The sequence below is a fragment of the Eleginops maclovinus genome, chromosome 3, assembly GCF_036324505.1.
Source record: "Eleginops maclovinus isolate JMC-PN-2008 ecotype Puerto Natales chromosome 3, JC_Emac_rtc_rv5, whole genome shotgun sequence".
Taxonomy (NCBI): domain Eukaryota; kingdom Metazoa; phylum Chordata; class Actinopteri; order Perciformes; family Eleginopidae; genus Eleginops; species Eleginops maclovinus.
The window spans coordinates 14,956,770-14,972,260 of record NC_086351.1 but is presented as its reverse complement, the minus strand read 5'-3'; the positions used below and the strand labels follow the sequence as shown (position 1 = coordinate 14,972,260).

General features: G+C 39.3%; 1 protein-coding gene across 11 annotated transcripts in view; it reads left to right on the top strand.

Annotated features, from left to right (window-relative positions):
- Window positions 1-13,849, top strand: part of LOC134862465 (focal adhesion kinase 1-like) — a 57,579-nt gene extending 43,730 nt beyond the window's left edge. For 6 of the 11 annotated variants that reach the window (XM_063880420.1, XM_063880423.1, XM_063880418.1 and 3 more), the window contains 10 exons: window positions 2,287-2,364; window positions 2,708-2,890; window positions 3,278-3,403; window positions 6,003-6,065; window positions 7,794-7,833; window positions 8,565-8,659; window positions 9,856-10,011; window positions 10,516-10,596; window positions 10,764-10,849; window positions 11,064-13,849. In XM_063880420.1, coding sequence (XP_063736490.1) covers window positions 2,287-2,364; window positions 2,708-2,890; window positions 3,278-3,403; window positions 6,003-6,065; window positions 7,794-7,833; window positions 8,565-8,659; window positions 9,856-10,011; window positions 10,516-10,596; window positions 10,764-10,849; window positions 11,064-11,190 — 1,035 coding nt within the window. In that variant the 3' untranslated portion in view covers window positions 11,191-13,849. The remainder of the gene's footprint in view (window positions 1-2,286; window positions 2,365-2,707; window positions 2,891-3,277; window positions 3,404-6,002; window positions 6,066-7,793; window positions 7,834-8,564; window positions 8,660-9,855; window positions 10,012-10,515; window positions 10,597-10,763; window positions 10,850-11,063) is intronic. The other 5 variants (XM_063880426.1, XM_063880427.1, XM_063880425.1 and 2 more) reach the window with 2 other exon arrangements.
- The last annotated feature ends 1,642 nt before the right edge of the window (window positions 13,850-15,491 follow it).

The window sequence follows — 15,491 nt, the reverse complement described above, 5'->3', positions numbered from 1 at the left end:
TAGAACAGCTGGAATAAATTCCTGTTGTGAGTCTGTTTTCTGGTGATAGATGAATGTGTGGGAGTCGATGAATTGTGCCCCAGAGAGATACATGAAGTCAAAAGAAAATCTTAATTACATTGTGCCCCTCAACATACTTAAAATTCTTCCTAGAGTTATGCCATTGGTCTACATGTTGGTAACAGCAGTATGTGTTTCACAACAACAAGTTCATTTTGAAAGTAATCCCAATTACAGTCTACAAAATATTCTACCCAGAAATAGTTTAAATGCTTGAGATAATGAAAAATAGATTTTCTTTTTTCAAGCTCCGTGTTTAAAAACTGTTTCTTAAAACCCAAATATAAGACACAATGGATGCTTTATTGTCATCCATAAAGGTACATAACATAATTCAGTTTCCTTTGTCCCAGTGCACAAAAAAGGAATAAACAAAGAAAAAGATTATTAAAAGATACCAATACTGTAAATATAAGTACAGGTAGTGTACGTTAAAAGTGATGCCTAGTTTCATCTTGTAACATTGATCTTTCCCTACGCAAATGTGTATTTTAAAGTTGTCTATTTGGCTCACATCCATTTGGATTAAGATTTGAGGGGACAAGCCATAAATATACATTTTTAACAGATGCTGAAAATACACCCTGAACCGACGTAGAGGTAACAATGGGGACCCCAAACTTGGCTAGTAAAAAAGCATTTTTCAACATTTTTCAACATTTTTCAACATTTTTCAACATTTTTCAACATTGCATTATTTATTTATTCTGTCATTCATTCTTACATTCAAACATTCATCCAAAACGGAGCAGACAGTTCCCCATATGTCTTTCTCTAGTACAACTACTTCCTCATTAAACTGTCTGTCTGTCTGTCTGTCTGTCTGTCTGTCTGTCTGTCTGTCTGTCTGTCTGTCTGTCTGTCTGTCTGTCTGTCTGTCTGTCTGTCTGTCTGTCTGTCTGTCTGTCTGTCTGTCTGTCTGTCTGTCTGTCTGTCTGTCTGTCTGTTGTCCCTGTGTTTTTTTTTTAAACTGGGTATTCCCCGGTAACTACTTGGATTGACTACCACAGGCCTGTGAATCAGTTTTGGGCCGATTTAAACTTCCAAGATGTAATTTTGTTCTTGTGAAGGAGCCCTGTGTCTTTCCATGTGTGAGCATGTTCACAACATGCTGTATGTTTCCCTCTCTGTCTGCCGCTCTGAGAGTCTTTAAAGCTCCTGTTTGTCTCGTCTTTAGTTTCTTTGTCTTGTCTGCTTCTCTATGTACTCCCTCCCTTCCTACTGTTTTTCCTTTTCTCTCCCCTTCTCTCCCTCCCTCCCCGCCTTTCTTTGCTGTCTGTCTCCCTCCCTGTGTGTCTTTGTGTCTTGTCTTGCTGTCGGAGGTGTGGTCCAGAGAAAGCTACTATGAGAGACTGTGGAAGGTAGAGGTTACACCACTGCTGTGCTAGAAATGATCTCTGTGTTAGAGAGGTTCAAATCATGAAGACTGCAGTCCTTCTGAGAGGGGAAACTGCTCATCAGCTTTCAACAGCTTCATCACAACAAATCACCAGAAACCAAGAGAAGCAACAAGGTTGTGGGTTCACCAAGCACTTCTGTTTTTAGCCATTAGTGCCCAAGGCAAAGGAATACAAATTTAAAGAATAGAGATGAGAAGCCGACTCGCGCTCCTCTATTAACTTCTGTTCCTTTAACCATCAGTAGTTGGCACAAGCTAGGAATAAAAAGTCTTACATTTTACACCACTTTTAACCTTTCAATAAAAATACGTGCTATTTTTCCAAATTAGAAGAAAAACTATACTTTAAAGAAAAGTCTTTGGTGAACCTGCAACCATAACACCTCGTACACTCTGCATCACATCTAACCACAGACCCCAGGGATGGGGAAACAGCAATATCACATACTTTATACCGATAGCCCATGTATGTCCATATGTGTAATGTAGGGAAACTATTTAGCGCCATTTCGACTAACAGCTTGCTGGACTTGCAGCCCAGTGGGTGTTCCCTGTTTTGATTGATAGCTAACCCAGCCACACAAACAGCTCCGAGGGGTTTGTGTGTGGATTGACTGAATGACCCCGGCGTCCCGACCTCTAACGTTTATCTTGGGAAAATGTTGAACAAGCGTTCTAACTGTATTCTTTTATTTTTCCCCTGTATTTTTTATTCCTCTATCTCTCTCTTTCTCTCTCTCTCTCTCTCTCTCTCTCTCTCTCTCTCTCTCTCTCTCTCTCTCTCTCTCTGTCTCTGTCTCTGTCTCTGTCTCTGTCTCTGACTGTAGCCTAGCAGACCAGGATATCCCAGTCCTCGCTCCAGTGAAGGTTTTTATCCCAGTCCCCAACATCCTGGACACTACCAGGTACGCCATAGACTGTATATACAAAAGTCGCTTTTAAAATGTAACAAACTACATTTTACATCAAACTACAACTACGTTTTAAGCTTTTAATACTTCTACTTCACCATAGTTTAGAGGAAATATTATTCTTTTGACTTCACAACACAAGGTACAATTTGGTACTTGTTTTATGTACATGGCCATCGTTTTTCTTTTGTTTAAACAATATAATATTTTATTCTCAATTAAAACTTTTGAAAGAGACATTCTGCATAGTACTAAAGGAATATTTGTAGAGGATGATCTTCATACTTTTACCTCAGTGAGCATATTTCTTTCCCTCTCTCCTCCCTCTCTGGATCAGATGGCAGGATACCCCGGCCCTCACACCCTCCCCTCGGTGCCCAGCGCCCTGTACCCGCCACAGGCTGCCATGCTGGACACACACCACGCACACACACACCCCCGCCACCACGTCCACACACACTCTCAGCACCTTCCCGTTCCGCATGGACACGACATGGCACTATGGGGCTCAGCGATGGAGGTAGGACACCTATTTTACACTCAAACACACATATGCACACACAGGTAAGTTTACATAGCAAAACATATTATTTTATTTAAGTATATATTTTTCAAGTGTTTACAATCTACAATTTTGAATATTATTAGGATCCTTTTTCTTCCTCAAGAGAAATTGTGAATAAAAACTTCTACCTGAATAATTTTTCCAGTGCACAGATTTAATTTAAATGGTCCTTATCTACGGCCCATTTACACCCATTATTTTCAGTGTGTGTGTCTATCATATCAGTTCAGCCTCTCATCAGTCTGGTGTCTGTGTCCCTGTGTTGGTGTGCACGTCTGTTGCTATGCTTGTCTTTTGTTGCACGCTTGCATTGTTTGTTTGTTTGTTTGTGTCGGTGTGTAGGACAGGGCAGTAGACATGCAGCAGTGTGTAGGCCAGCAGTGCCTGTTTATGGAGGAACAGCTGATGATACAACAACAGCAGATGGAGGAGGACCAGAGGTGGCTGGAGCAGGAGGAAAGGCTGCTGGTAACACACAGAGCACACGCATTGGAAAACACACTCTCAGACACACACATACTAAGAATGTAACGGTTGATTTAACATAAGATTTAATTTGATACGTTGAACTCTGTAAGCATAAAGTAAAGGGCAAAGTAAACAAAGGTTTGCAGACATATTCCTTCAAGTTAAATACAACACCATTTTTTTAATGCTACTTCAAATAAAATGTAAGACCAGATGCAATCTCATAATTAGAAAAAACAATAGTGTACGTATACTGTATATATTTGACTGCAGAAGTGGCTACATTTTGAATAACCCTAAGTCCTTTTTGTTTGATAATGTTGTGCGTGGTGCAGGGTTATTGTTGCCTTTTTAATGCAGCTTTCTCGTTTAGTTGTCATCTTTGACTTGTCAGTTCTGCTGTTGGTGTATTTTTATTTTACTTCCATGATGCATGGACTCTAGTAAAAAAAAATCACATGCTCCTCAAGGACAATCAAATTTCCATAAATTTGATAAATATAAAAGAATATTATTTAGACAAACTGAAGTACTTTTGGAAGTTAATACATATCAATATCAGTTAACTCCCCCAAAAGTTAGGAGTTTTGTGAAATGTCCGTGGTTTTATGATTTGTTTGTTTATTTCTCCTAAATTTGATCATTGCATTCCTTTTTGAGCCAAAGCAACACGATAATCTGAGCCTAGAGACACAAACTGCATTTGGCTACGCTGTTATCAATAATAAAAAAACATGTGTTCTTTCATGAGATAAATAATGCATACAACATTTAGTGAAACGACATTAGACATGCGGTACATACAAACAACCTAGAGAAAGAAACTTTATTTAATGGTATTTGTGATTCTCATACAAAGACAAATAAGTAGTGTGTATTGCTGTCTGTGTATATAGCTAGTTTGAAAAGCAATGCTTCTGATGAGGGGGGGTTAAGGAGGAGGAGGATTTCATGTAGGATGCATCTTTCTGTGAGCAGTGATTGAAGGATCTCTCTGGAGTTTTTGCTCAAGTATTTTATTGTAATTGTGTGGGAGGGCGAGAGTTTGAAGGCAGGTGTGGCCTGTGTGAATTCCAGGCTAATGATAGGCTAAGACAATCTGACAGCCCAGTCAACAGTCTGTCTTTGACCCACAACCACTAACTGACAACACACAAGATTACTGAAAAGCTGTGTGTGTGTGTGTGTGTGTGTGTGTGTGTGTGTGTGTGTGTGTGTGTGTGTGTGTGTGTGTGTGTGTGTGTGTGTGTGTGTGTGTGTGTGTGTGTGTGTGTGTGTGTGTGTGTGTGTGTGTGTGTGTGTGTGTGTGTGTGTGTGTGTGTGTGTGTGTGTGTGTGTGTGTGTGTGTGTGTGTGGGACTGGATGGATGGATGTTTTTTATAAAACTGTCACTTCAGGGAGGGGCAAGAGAGAAGGGGGGAAAAGGGAGGAGAACACTGAATAGTTTGGGAAAGAAGGGTGAAGACGTGCACTTACACTCTGACGGCTCCTTGGCAGCTTGCTCCATCCCTCCTCCTCTCCTTCCCTCCCTCCATTCGTCAGATATAAGTGTGCTGCAGACAGGAAGCTGGAGTTGGATCTGAAATCTTGTCTTGATGAAACTGCTGGCACAGAGCAGCAGACAGTCATAGAGGCGCAGGGGCCTATAGAGAGACACAATAAGATCAGAGGCTGATAGCAACACAGACGCAACAAAGCGGACACTAACAGTTCATCAGACAACTTTGATGAACTAAATGGCAATGCTGGTCTTCAAGTCCTGTCTTGGAAAACTGGTAGGCATAGATGGTGTGAAAGTTGTGTGTGTGTGTGTGTGTGTGTGTAAGTCATCATGTGTAGTTTTTTCTGGCTTTGTTTATTGGTGTTTTTTTCTGGGGATTTTTGGTTTAAATGTCAACCTCAAATGTTTAACTTAAATTGGAAAAACCCTGTTTGTCCTGCACCTTTGGACACTGCAGCTTTGTACAGTATGTTTCCATTTTGTGCTGTAAGACTTTGGTTTGGATGCATAAGTTAGTGAGTTTATTTTTACCGTGAGTTTCACTGCTGTGTTTCACTCATTCATTTCCTCATTCACATAATCATTGTAGAACTTCAGATTAAACTTTGATTTCAAGAGCTGCACTTTCTCCCTTAAAAGATGCTAGTGGAGTATAAACGGTCATGTTATTATTAATTCAAGGTGTTTTATTTCCATGTACTCCTTCAGTATAAAGGCTGTACATGGCAGTTCGTCTATGATAAAATATATTTATCTAAATGCAAAAATGACTACTTATCTACTGGTTTAAGTGACTAAAATTGCACTGTATACTGTAGTGCACTGGTCTTGCGACAGCATGTGATTTGGAGCTGGTGGCATGCCATGAAAGGGTATTTGTCTCAGAAAAACTCCCAGGAATAAACTGCAATAAAAATGAAATACACTCAAATAAAATCAATGTGACTTGCTGTTCATTGGAAAAAACGATTTCGTAAGTGTTAATATAGAGCTTAAAATCTGCCTTGTTTAATATCTAATTGATTTAAAACCAGCCAAGTACTTAATTACTAGAACTATGTAGATTTTAATTTAATGGTTATTTTTTTATGTGTTTAGAAACCAGACTCTAGAAGCTCTAGAGGGAGTCTGGACAGAGAAGACGGTGGACCTCAACCACCGGTAAGTTGTTTTCTCCATCTGATTTCTGTCGCCTTCCATCTCACTGTTAGTTGATGTTACTTATGCAGGCAGTGGGACAATAACAGTCATTTGAAAAAATACATTTTGACAAGGAGCTGATATATTTCTCCTTAATAAACTGTGCCTCACATATCCTCCATCTAATTTTTACTGTCATGACCATTTGCCACGCATTAAAAAAGGGAAGGGAGAGGAGGATGTCTGATAACGACAAATGTTGACAGAAGTCCACATTGTGGTTGGACTCATGCAATTGGCTCCAACGTGTGTTTGTTTGGATTAGAGTTAGGGGGCATTGATCCAGGGACAGGAAGTGACCCGTCGGGCGGGTTCACCAGAGAGGGGTCAATGGATTCCCACATCATCACCAGTTATTAATAGGGAACTGTTGCAAGAAAACAAGTTGCCATATTTGTTTTTCTTTCTATCCCAGTATTTCTCCCAGTCACTCAGCATGCTGGCATGTCCCTGCTCAAGTCTGTCCACACTCTAAATAGCATCAAAAGTACCATGAGAGAAAAGTATAGTGGATCTTGTCTTATAGAAAGTCATGGGCCTGGAGCTGCAGCCAAAAGTATGAGTGTCAATATAACTGGATCTTGTTTTCAATACTTACTTACTTACTCACTAGGAACACTGCTTTCTTTGTCTTCAAGCTTTACTTATTTAAAATAATCACTAGCTACAACCTCAGTATGATTGTGTTCAGACCTGCTACGATACCAGTGTTTGTAAAGGAAGACAAAGAAGCGGTTTTGGCTGATCACTTAAAAGATTAGCGCAGTTATTTTTTGGAGCACTGTGGTGTAACTCAATGATATGCCTGACAGATGCACATTTTTCACTCAAAGATTTTTTTTACTGAGCAAAACATAAGTAACATGATCATACCTTTTAACTATTTTAGCACAGGTGGTATTGAAAAGTAACTTCATCTCCTGTAGTGTTGTTTCTTTTAGATCCTCAGCCCTTCTGCGTTAACTAAATGGTTTTGTCGATCAGAGCTATATTGTTACTTTATCCTAACGTTGGAATAACAAGAGCTGAGAGCACAGTTGTACGTTGATGTCTGTTGTGTTCTTGATGCCAGCAAGCATTGTTTTGCCATGGGCCAGCTATTTCTGTCTCTGTAATTCATCTCTCTGCTTGTCCTCCTCCCATTGAATAGGCTGTGGTTTGTGGTGGTAAATCTCCCTCGTTCGTGTGTGTAAAATGCTGTAGTATTTTGGGGTGTTTGTGGTTGTCAGACCACAACCCTCTGAACTGATTTCTCACAGAGAAAAAACAACAGATATTCAAGAGTAAATATATATACCGTGTCTGGCACACATACAGCGTTCTGTGGCATCCTTTAAGGCTCACGAGCATCAAATCAAAAAGACATGCTGCGGGTTTTATCTGGTTTTAAAGAGTAGCACTAACAAAAGAGGTACATTTTTTTTCTTTCTCCCAGAATATTTTTGTTAACATAAGTAACGCAGTGCTAGACCACACACCGCTGAAAACAGACACAGCCCCTCGACCGGAGATGAGGTTGTGGATTTACAAGAACAGATTGAGATGCTGTGTCACGTGACAAGTAAATTAAACTGGATTCTCTACATTTTTCATAACCGGCATGTGGGTTTTTGCGTGTGAAGTTCTACATTCCTGTTTTTACTTTCTTGATATGTGTTAACCAAATGTTTTGTTTGTTTTTTTGTGCAGACGGGAAACCAGCACATATACCAGCCCGTTGGGAAACAAGGTAATAGCCAGTAACCGCCCGTAATTACACACAACCACTATTGTTGTAATCTTTTACTTTCTCTTAATCCCCAAAGCATGCAGTTCATACATAAACCATTACATAGCTGTGCTTCTGTATCTGACTGCCATCAGATAGTGTCAGTCTGTGTGTGTTTAGAGTTGGACTCTGTTGCCACAATATGAGAGATCTGATTGTGAACTCTGCAGCTAGTGAGCAAAACAACCTCTATTTAATGGACTCAGGCAGCATGTCAGTCTCAATGTTGTCTGCCCTTGCATGCAGCCGAATATGGGATAATTAGAAAAACATAGTATTACGCTTGGGAGACTTTGAAGGATTACATGTTTTGTCAGTGTACTTGTTTATATCATGGTAAGCTTAAACAAGTGGTTGATCTAAAGAAAAGTGAATTGGCAACTTGTTTTGATTATGAGGCAATAGTTTTAGAGTTTAGCTAATCTGATTTTACAATGTGTGGAATCACTAGTCACTAGGAATGTATTATTTGAGTTTTCTCAAGGTAAAAACTCAAATTTAACAATGTCACATTTCGTTTTCATAGACTTGACTATAAATGGATAATGAACTACCACATCAGTAGCTTGTAGTTCCCTCAGGAAGAGCTGTTTTAGAATGTTAAAGTACTATTTGTCCAGCAGTGGTGTGTATGAGACAGTAAAACCATGAGGAGGAATAATTTTCACCTTTTTATATATGGTTTCCTGCAGAGCATGCAGCTCCCCCAAAGAAACCCCCTCGACCCGGAGCCCAGAGCAGTCTGGCCTGTCTAAACACCGGAGACAGTTACAACGATGGAGTCAAGGTACAGTAACACACACAGATCAGAAACACTTGCACGCAAACACACTAATAATAAAAGACACCTCTAAGAAAAGCACGCACAGACACAAGGATGCATTTACTAAGTATATGGTTTGCATGTTTTAAATGCTATAATATTTTCCTTTTATCTTCTTTTCCTTTGGCTTCCCCCTCCCCTCCCTCCTCTTCTTCCTCTTCCTCCTGCACTCTGCCTTACTGTTGGCCTCTAGCCCTGGCGGGTAAGCAGCACACTGTCTGTGTGTGTAGACTGTGCGTCTTGTCTGCTAGTCCATCACGCCCATTTGATTTATTTTCAATGATTTCTCTGTCCAACAAAGTTATCATAGAAACACATAAACACAAGTATTCACTTCAGTGCCAATTTTTGTGTAAACACCAGTGCGGTTTCTTTTTTGCTGTCTTTTTCACTCTAGCTAACATCCGAAATCCAAATAGTTTTATTTATTGTCTTATACTAACATGAAATTGTCCTCTTGTCCACTTTTTGAACAAATTATGCACTTAGCATTTTGTTTTCTAGGCCAAGGTGAAAGACTTTGTCAGAGTAGGATCCAAAATAGTAATATAAATGAAAGAGAGATCCCTCCTCCTCTGTTGCTTTAGCATTTTTCTGTAGCTTGTAGTATTTTTACGGTTTTCATTTATTTGATGTAGAAGCTGGCCATTATGTGTAAAAGGTTCTGAGCTGTAGTGTATTGGCAGCAGGTGTCTTAAACTGATTATGCAAAAGTGACCACCCTCGAAAGGGAGGAGATACAGATGTAAAGAAACGTAGAGAAAAACCTGCTTTAATGTTATAGACTTTTTTGGTTTACATAATTTATCATAGCAGTGTTGAAAATTTAATTCAGTAGCAATTCAAGCACAAGAACATGTCTTCACTATTTGAAAGTAAACAGATCATTAAGGGTTAAGCGAGGTCAGGGTTAAATGGACACATTAGTTACATCTATTTATACCAGTGTGTTACTGCCATCTAGTGGCAGAAAGCAAAGGCTTACTATTGTGCGTCTATATAAACATTCCGATTTTTTTCATTTGTACAGGGTCATATTCTTCATCATCATTGCCTGAACTTGTTATCTGTGTGTCGCTGTCCTTACACAGACTTGTAGGTGTGTGTGTTGAAACACTCCGCCTGTGACTCATTGTTTCTTTTGTCCTCTCCTGGCTCAGCTGCAGCCTCAAGAGATAAGCCCGCCCCCCACCGCCAACCTGGACCGCTCCAACGACAAAGTGTACGAGAACGTGACGGGATTGGTCAAAGCTGTGATCGAGATGTCGAGCAAAATTCAGCCAGCTCCTCCAGAAGAATACGTTCCTATGGTCAAGGTAGACGAAACTCTCAAGCTCTCATTTTCATATTCATCACTGTTTCTCAAAGGGTCGCTTCATTTTCAGTTTCACCCTCTTCAAACATCTGTCTTAAAGATTTGAAAGCATTAACATATTAGTGCTGTTCTAATACAGGTTAATGTTATCTTCCCATGACCACTGTGACAGCCTGTTTCAATTCAGTGACAGGCAGAGCTTTTCAGACGGCTGCATTTTAAAACAGCTCTTTCCAAATTAATAATTTGTGACTCATCTGTTAACAAGACTCTTTATATCTGACCTTTTAGCCTTACAAGGGGTTGTTTTCAGTTGTGGTACCTATGCTTATACTTAATGTATTTCTCCACTCTGGTTACCTCTATATGTGTAGGAAATATTACTGAAATCCTAAACCTGGTAGATCTTGATAATATTTTCTGAATATTTCTTCATATATGCAAGTAAATTCACGTCCTAATTTTCTGTAAAGTAATCTGGTCTGTGTGTGTGTGTGTGTTTCAGGATGTGGGTCTGGCATTGAGGACATTATTGGCCACAGTGGATGAGACTCTTCCACAGCTTCCGGCCAGTACACATAGAGAGGTAATTACACGCTGTTGTGTATTTTTTATAAAATCTCTTGAGTAGTCATTTATATTGCAATTTTATCATTAAATCTTGCTTACATTTTTAAAATTACACTAGTATTCACTGTTTCTGTTATTTGATCCCACCAGATTGAAATGTAACAGTCTTGTTTTCTTCAATAGATTGAGATGGCACAGAAGCTTCTGAACTCTGACCTTGCAGAGCTGATAGGGAAGATGAAGTTAGCCCAACAATATGTGATGACCAGGTAGGTTCAACTATTTACAATTTTATAAAGTTGCTGCTAGTCTGTGCACTTAGCACTTTGAACGGAATTGGGTATTGAAAAGGAAACTCATTAAGCTTTTAGAGGAAATATTTTAGAATAAACTGTATAAACAGTGGCTTTAACATTGTACTTCTCATGTCACTCAACACAATCCGTGTAAGTGATCTTTGTGTGTTTTTCTGCTCTGTCCCAGTCTCCAGCAGGATTATAAGAAGCAGATGTTGACAGCGGCTCATGCTCTTGCAGTTGATGCCAAGAACCTATTGGATGTCATCGACCAATCACGGCTCAAAATGATGTCCCAGTCCCGCCCACATTAGCCCTTCGACAGCTGAGCTGACCAACAGGACTTGGTCTATTATTTAAAAGAGAAAGCATCATTCTGGTAACTGTTATCAATGGAGAATTAGAGTTACGTCAATCATGACATGTGAGAGTCATCGGAGCCGACTGATTTACGTCAAAGGATGAAACAGCGGCTCTGATCCTTTGTCCATGAAGAATCATTAGATGTTGTATCCTGTGTAAGACGAGGTCTTCTCTCCACCACTGTGACTTTTGTAACACAAGAACAGTACAAAAACACTTCCTGAATCAGGGACCTGGCTGCTTCACACTCTCTGGACTGTAACATAATGATGAGAGGAGAAAAGCAAAAAGGAGGGGTGAAGATTTTAAAACTATGAGACTGAGAAGATCCTGATTCCTGGGGTTCGAAAACATCCAACAGAAACACTATTATGGGAGCTATTTGGATCTGGAAATGTTGACACCTGGTGAATTAGTCTTCGTCGGATAACACTCAAAGCCATCAGACCCTGATCAGACTGTGTTTGATCTGCTACATATCTGCATGAGCCATCAGCCAGCAGCCATTATCAGTACATGTGTGAATATCGTGTGTTGTGACCCCTGGATGTGACATTTTTCCTTTGTTAAAATACCTCCACATCACCATTGATTCTTCTGAATGGGCACTACAAAACACATGTTACATGTTCAGCTGCTGGTGCTTTGGGCGGATGCCTCAACAAGGACATTCACAGTAAAGACGGCATTGGCTCGGTTTGGAAAAGCAGCCATCGTCTCTCCTCCCGTTTCTCTCTTCCATCCACTCCCGTCTTCTCTCTGTCTCACCAGGTTTTATTTATAGACTCAGACATTGCAGAGGAGGAGATGGAGGGAGAGATGGGTTTTGAGGACAGTTCTAGCAGCGGTCTGCTGCCTGAAGAAAAAGACCCACTTTTATAGTCTTTTTTCTCTGTTTCACTCACTCTCTTTTGACTTTTGGTCATCACTGTTCCTCTCTGTCGTGACGTCTTCCTCAGCTCCTCTCTGAGCCGGTTTTTAAAGACTCCAAAATGTGAAGAATCCAACTGTGTCTGTGTAAACACAGCAGACAGGAAACGACCTACTCGCACTCAATTTAGTTTACTCTTTTTATCAGCTGGCTCCATGTTTTATGTGTTCACAATTTTTTTCCTATTTACTGAAAACTGTTTGTAACAAGCAGATATTCAATCCCAGCATCGACTCTGATCAGAGTTAAAACTGTAAAAAAAAAGAAGGTGGATTTTGAGGATTCACTCTGAGTGAGTTAATACTTCCTATTTGTCCTGGAGGCAGAAAAGGACATTATGTCTCAGACTGATCTCTCTGTGTCTCATCTCGTCTCTTCCTCCTCACCTACAATCCCAATATCATTCAGTTGTTCCTCATACAAGACAGAGTCGTGCTGTCCCCTCACCCATTGGTGTCACAAAGTGAATTTACTGGGGACACAAACAAACCTCACAACTGGAATTTCTGTGCTTTGAGTTTCGAAGTTACAGTCAGGTGTAACTCTTAAAATATGTTCCTCTGAAAACAGTCGCCAGGGAAACACACACAACACACACACACAAAGTGGAGCCACATGACTGAAACCTGTCTTGCAGACACAAAACACTGAACTGAAAAAACAGCAGCCCACACGTCGTGTCTTTGTTAATAGTGACCCCACATGGAGTACGATATACTGCTATATGAAATATACTGGTGACTGTACTGGTATAGCATGATATACTGGTATGAAGAAGAGCATATTTGCACAGCACCAAAAAAAATATTACTTTTTTTTTTAACCCTATTTTACCCAGATTTGATCTCCAGGTTTAGCCAGCAATTAAACTATCAAATATCTGGGTGTTATAGGGGTTTCAAAAAAAGGTTAAAAAAAACCCAATCTATTTTATCTTGTCGTTGCGTAAATCTGCTCATGTTGGTATCTTGTAAGCTATACTGGTGTGAATCACTGGTGAATTGTACAGAACTAGTACTAGTAAACACTGGTTTTTATTTTGTCTTCTGGGCTAAATCAGCCTTCTTGTCAAATAGGAGGAGGAAAAAACAATGGAATAAAAAAAAATGATGAAGAAATTGAAGTCAGACTGTCCACATTTTTATCCATGTAAGAGGTTTTTATTTAAAACTTTCCATTTTAGGCGTTATATCTCCAGTATAAATGCTACATAGATGTTATCTAATGTACATGTGGCCATTTAGAGAAGAATCACTTTGCTGAAGTATATTTCATATGTCATTTAAATCAATTTTCTTATTTAGTTGTAAGTTCTACATAAGGTTACCAATTATTTGAAGTTACTGAAGTTGCCTTGAAACCTTAAACTTCAGAAGATTTGCACAGATTTAAATGCATTGTAAAACCTGAAATAGTCGTTCTCAGGGTCAAAGTTGCAATTTTGTATCAATGTAAGAAATTATTTGAAGTATTTATTATAAAAAAATAAGAATTTTGTCCTCCCATGATTGCAGTAAAGGTTGCAAAATGGAAAATAAAGTCTTCCTACAAAAATTCAGCGTATAAAATGTAAGGGTGCCTACAGGCAAGACAAACTGCTGCATATTTTATGACCTTTTGAAGTCATTTTCAAGCTGTAGAAGAACAGTACAGACTGCAATTCCTCAGATTTCAAAGGAAATATAAGAGCTATATTACATTATAAATGCTTTTCAAATGTATAAATCAGTTTTCCTAGGAAGGTCAGGATATAATGTCATTATATATGTTATACTTGTGCAGACAACGTTAATAAGTAGCTTTGTGTGTTCAAAGCGTTCCTCCAACTAAAGAGTGTACATTACATTTATAAAAATACTTTTCTATACAGAGCAGCAGTGTTACCCCCACATCATTTGACAGCATTGGTACGACCCGCTGACGTCAGTGTGACAGCAGTAATAATGCACCTGCAGTCACCAGCAGCAGTGCTGTATGTATGTGAATGGACTCGGCTCCACTGAAGTTACACAAGTTGAAGCTGTTGCAGCAGTTGACGGTGTTTCCATTTCCATTTGAGTCAACTGAGGCGGAACCGGCAGCTCCGTTGCAGGTGGCCCGACTGGCACACGACTTTGATATGGTTTTCTTAGTGCCTGAGACACACACACACACCAGGTCATTGGAGTGAGTTATTTTAGTTTCCCACATTTTTAGAGGCTGCACATATAGACCTAAGCTGTAATTACTCTAATAAAACAAGCCCTACTCTAGATCAAGATTCCAAAAGACATTTTACATAATAACTTCATCCCAAAAAGCTGCTTTTCTATACATTCATTACCAGGATTATGACCTGATTTATGTTGTTTTCATTGTTACCTAAAATGTCGACGACAGTCATGCATATTTCCAATGGCGCCACACATATCTGAGTGGTGTTGCTGCCGTTACAGTCTGCATTAGTAGGCGCAGAATTGCACACATAGCAAGTGAGTGACAGTCCTGCAGACACAAATATGAGATTTAAAGTACACAACATACGGTCTGTTTGTTGATTTAAAAAGAACAAAAACATAAGGTCATGCTAACAGAAGTAAGCCAAGAGAAACAGTTTTAAAATGTATGTGCCACCTTTTGAGATTTATATATCAAGCTGCTAGTTTGGTGTGGTTGCTTATCAATGGTAATAGTTGTATATTATAGTAGAGACTAGGGGAAAACCTGATCTGTATAATACGGTCTTGAACTTAGTTCATTCAGGCAGTCGTAGGTCATGATGTTTTAGAGCCACAACTGTCTTGGATTTAGATTTTTCACAGCATGTGAGAACCTTTATCAAGATAGGACTGATAGGGTCTACCTAAACATATTTTGAGAATTGGTATTAAAAATAATAGTACACTAGCATAACAATAAATGTAAAAGGATCTAATAGTCCCTGCTCTTTTTATGACAGGAATGCAGTTATTTCTTCAGTTTTCCTTCTCTAAAAGTGTGACCTTGAGCAGTTAAAATAAGGATCCTGTTTGTATGCTCCTGGAAAAAAACCTAATTTTAATATGCAAAATGTTTGACAAACTGGGACAGTTAGACATGTTCACACTGCCTATAGAGCAGGGGGGTCCAAACTTTTTTCACTGAGGGCCACATACAGAAAAACATACGAAGCCCTGGGCCAATCACTAGAGATGAGGTTTATTGACTCATAAGTCAAATTATAAGTTCGCAAAATCAATCAAATGAATTAAATTTACTTGATACTTGAATATGCTTTGAGGAAAAAAACTGCCTACATTACAGCTCTCCATAGGGTTTCATTTATCTTGTTACAAAAAGTGT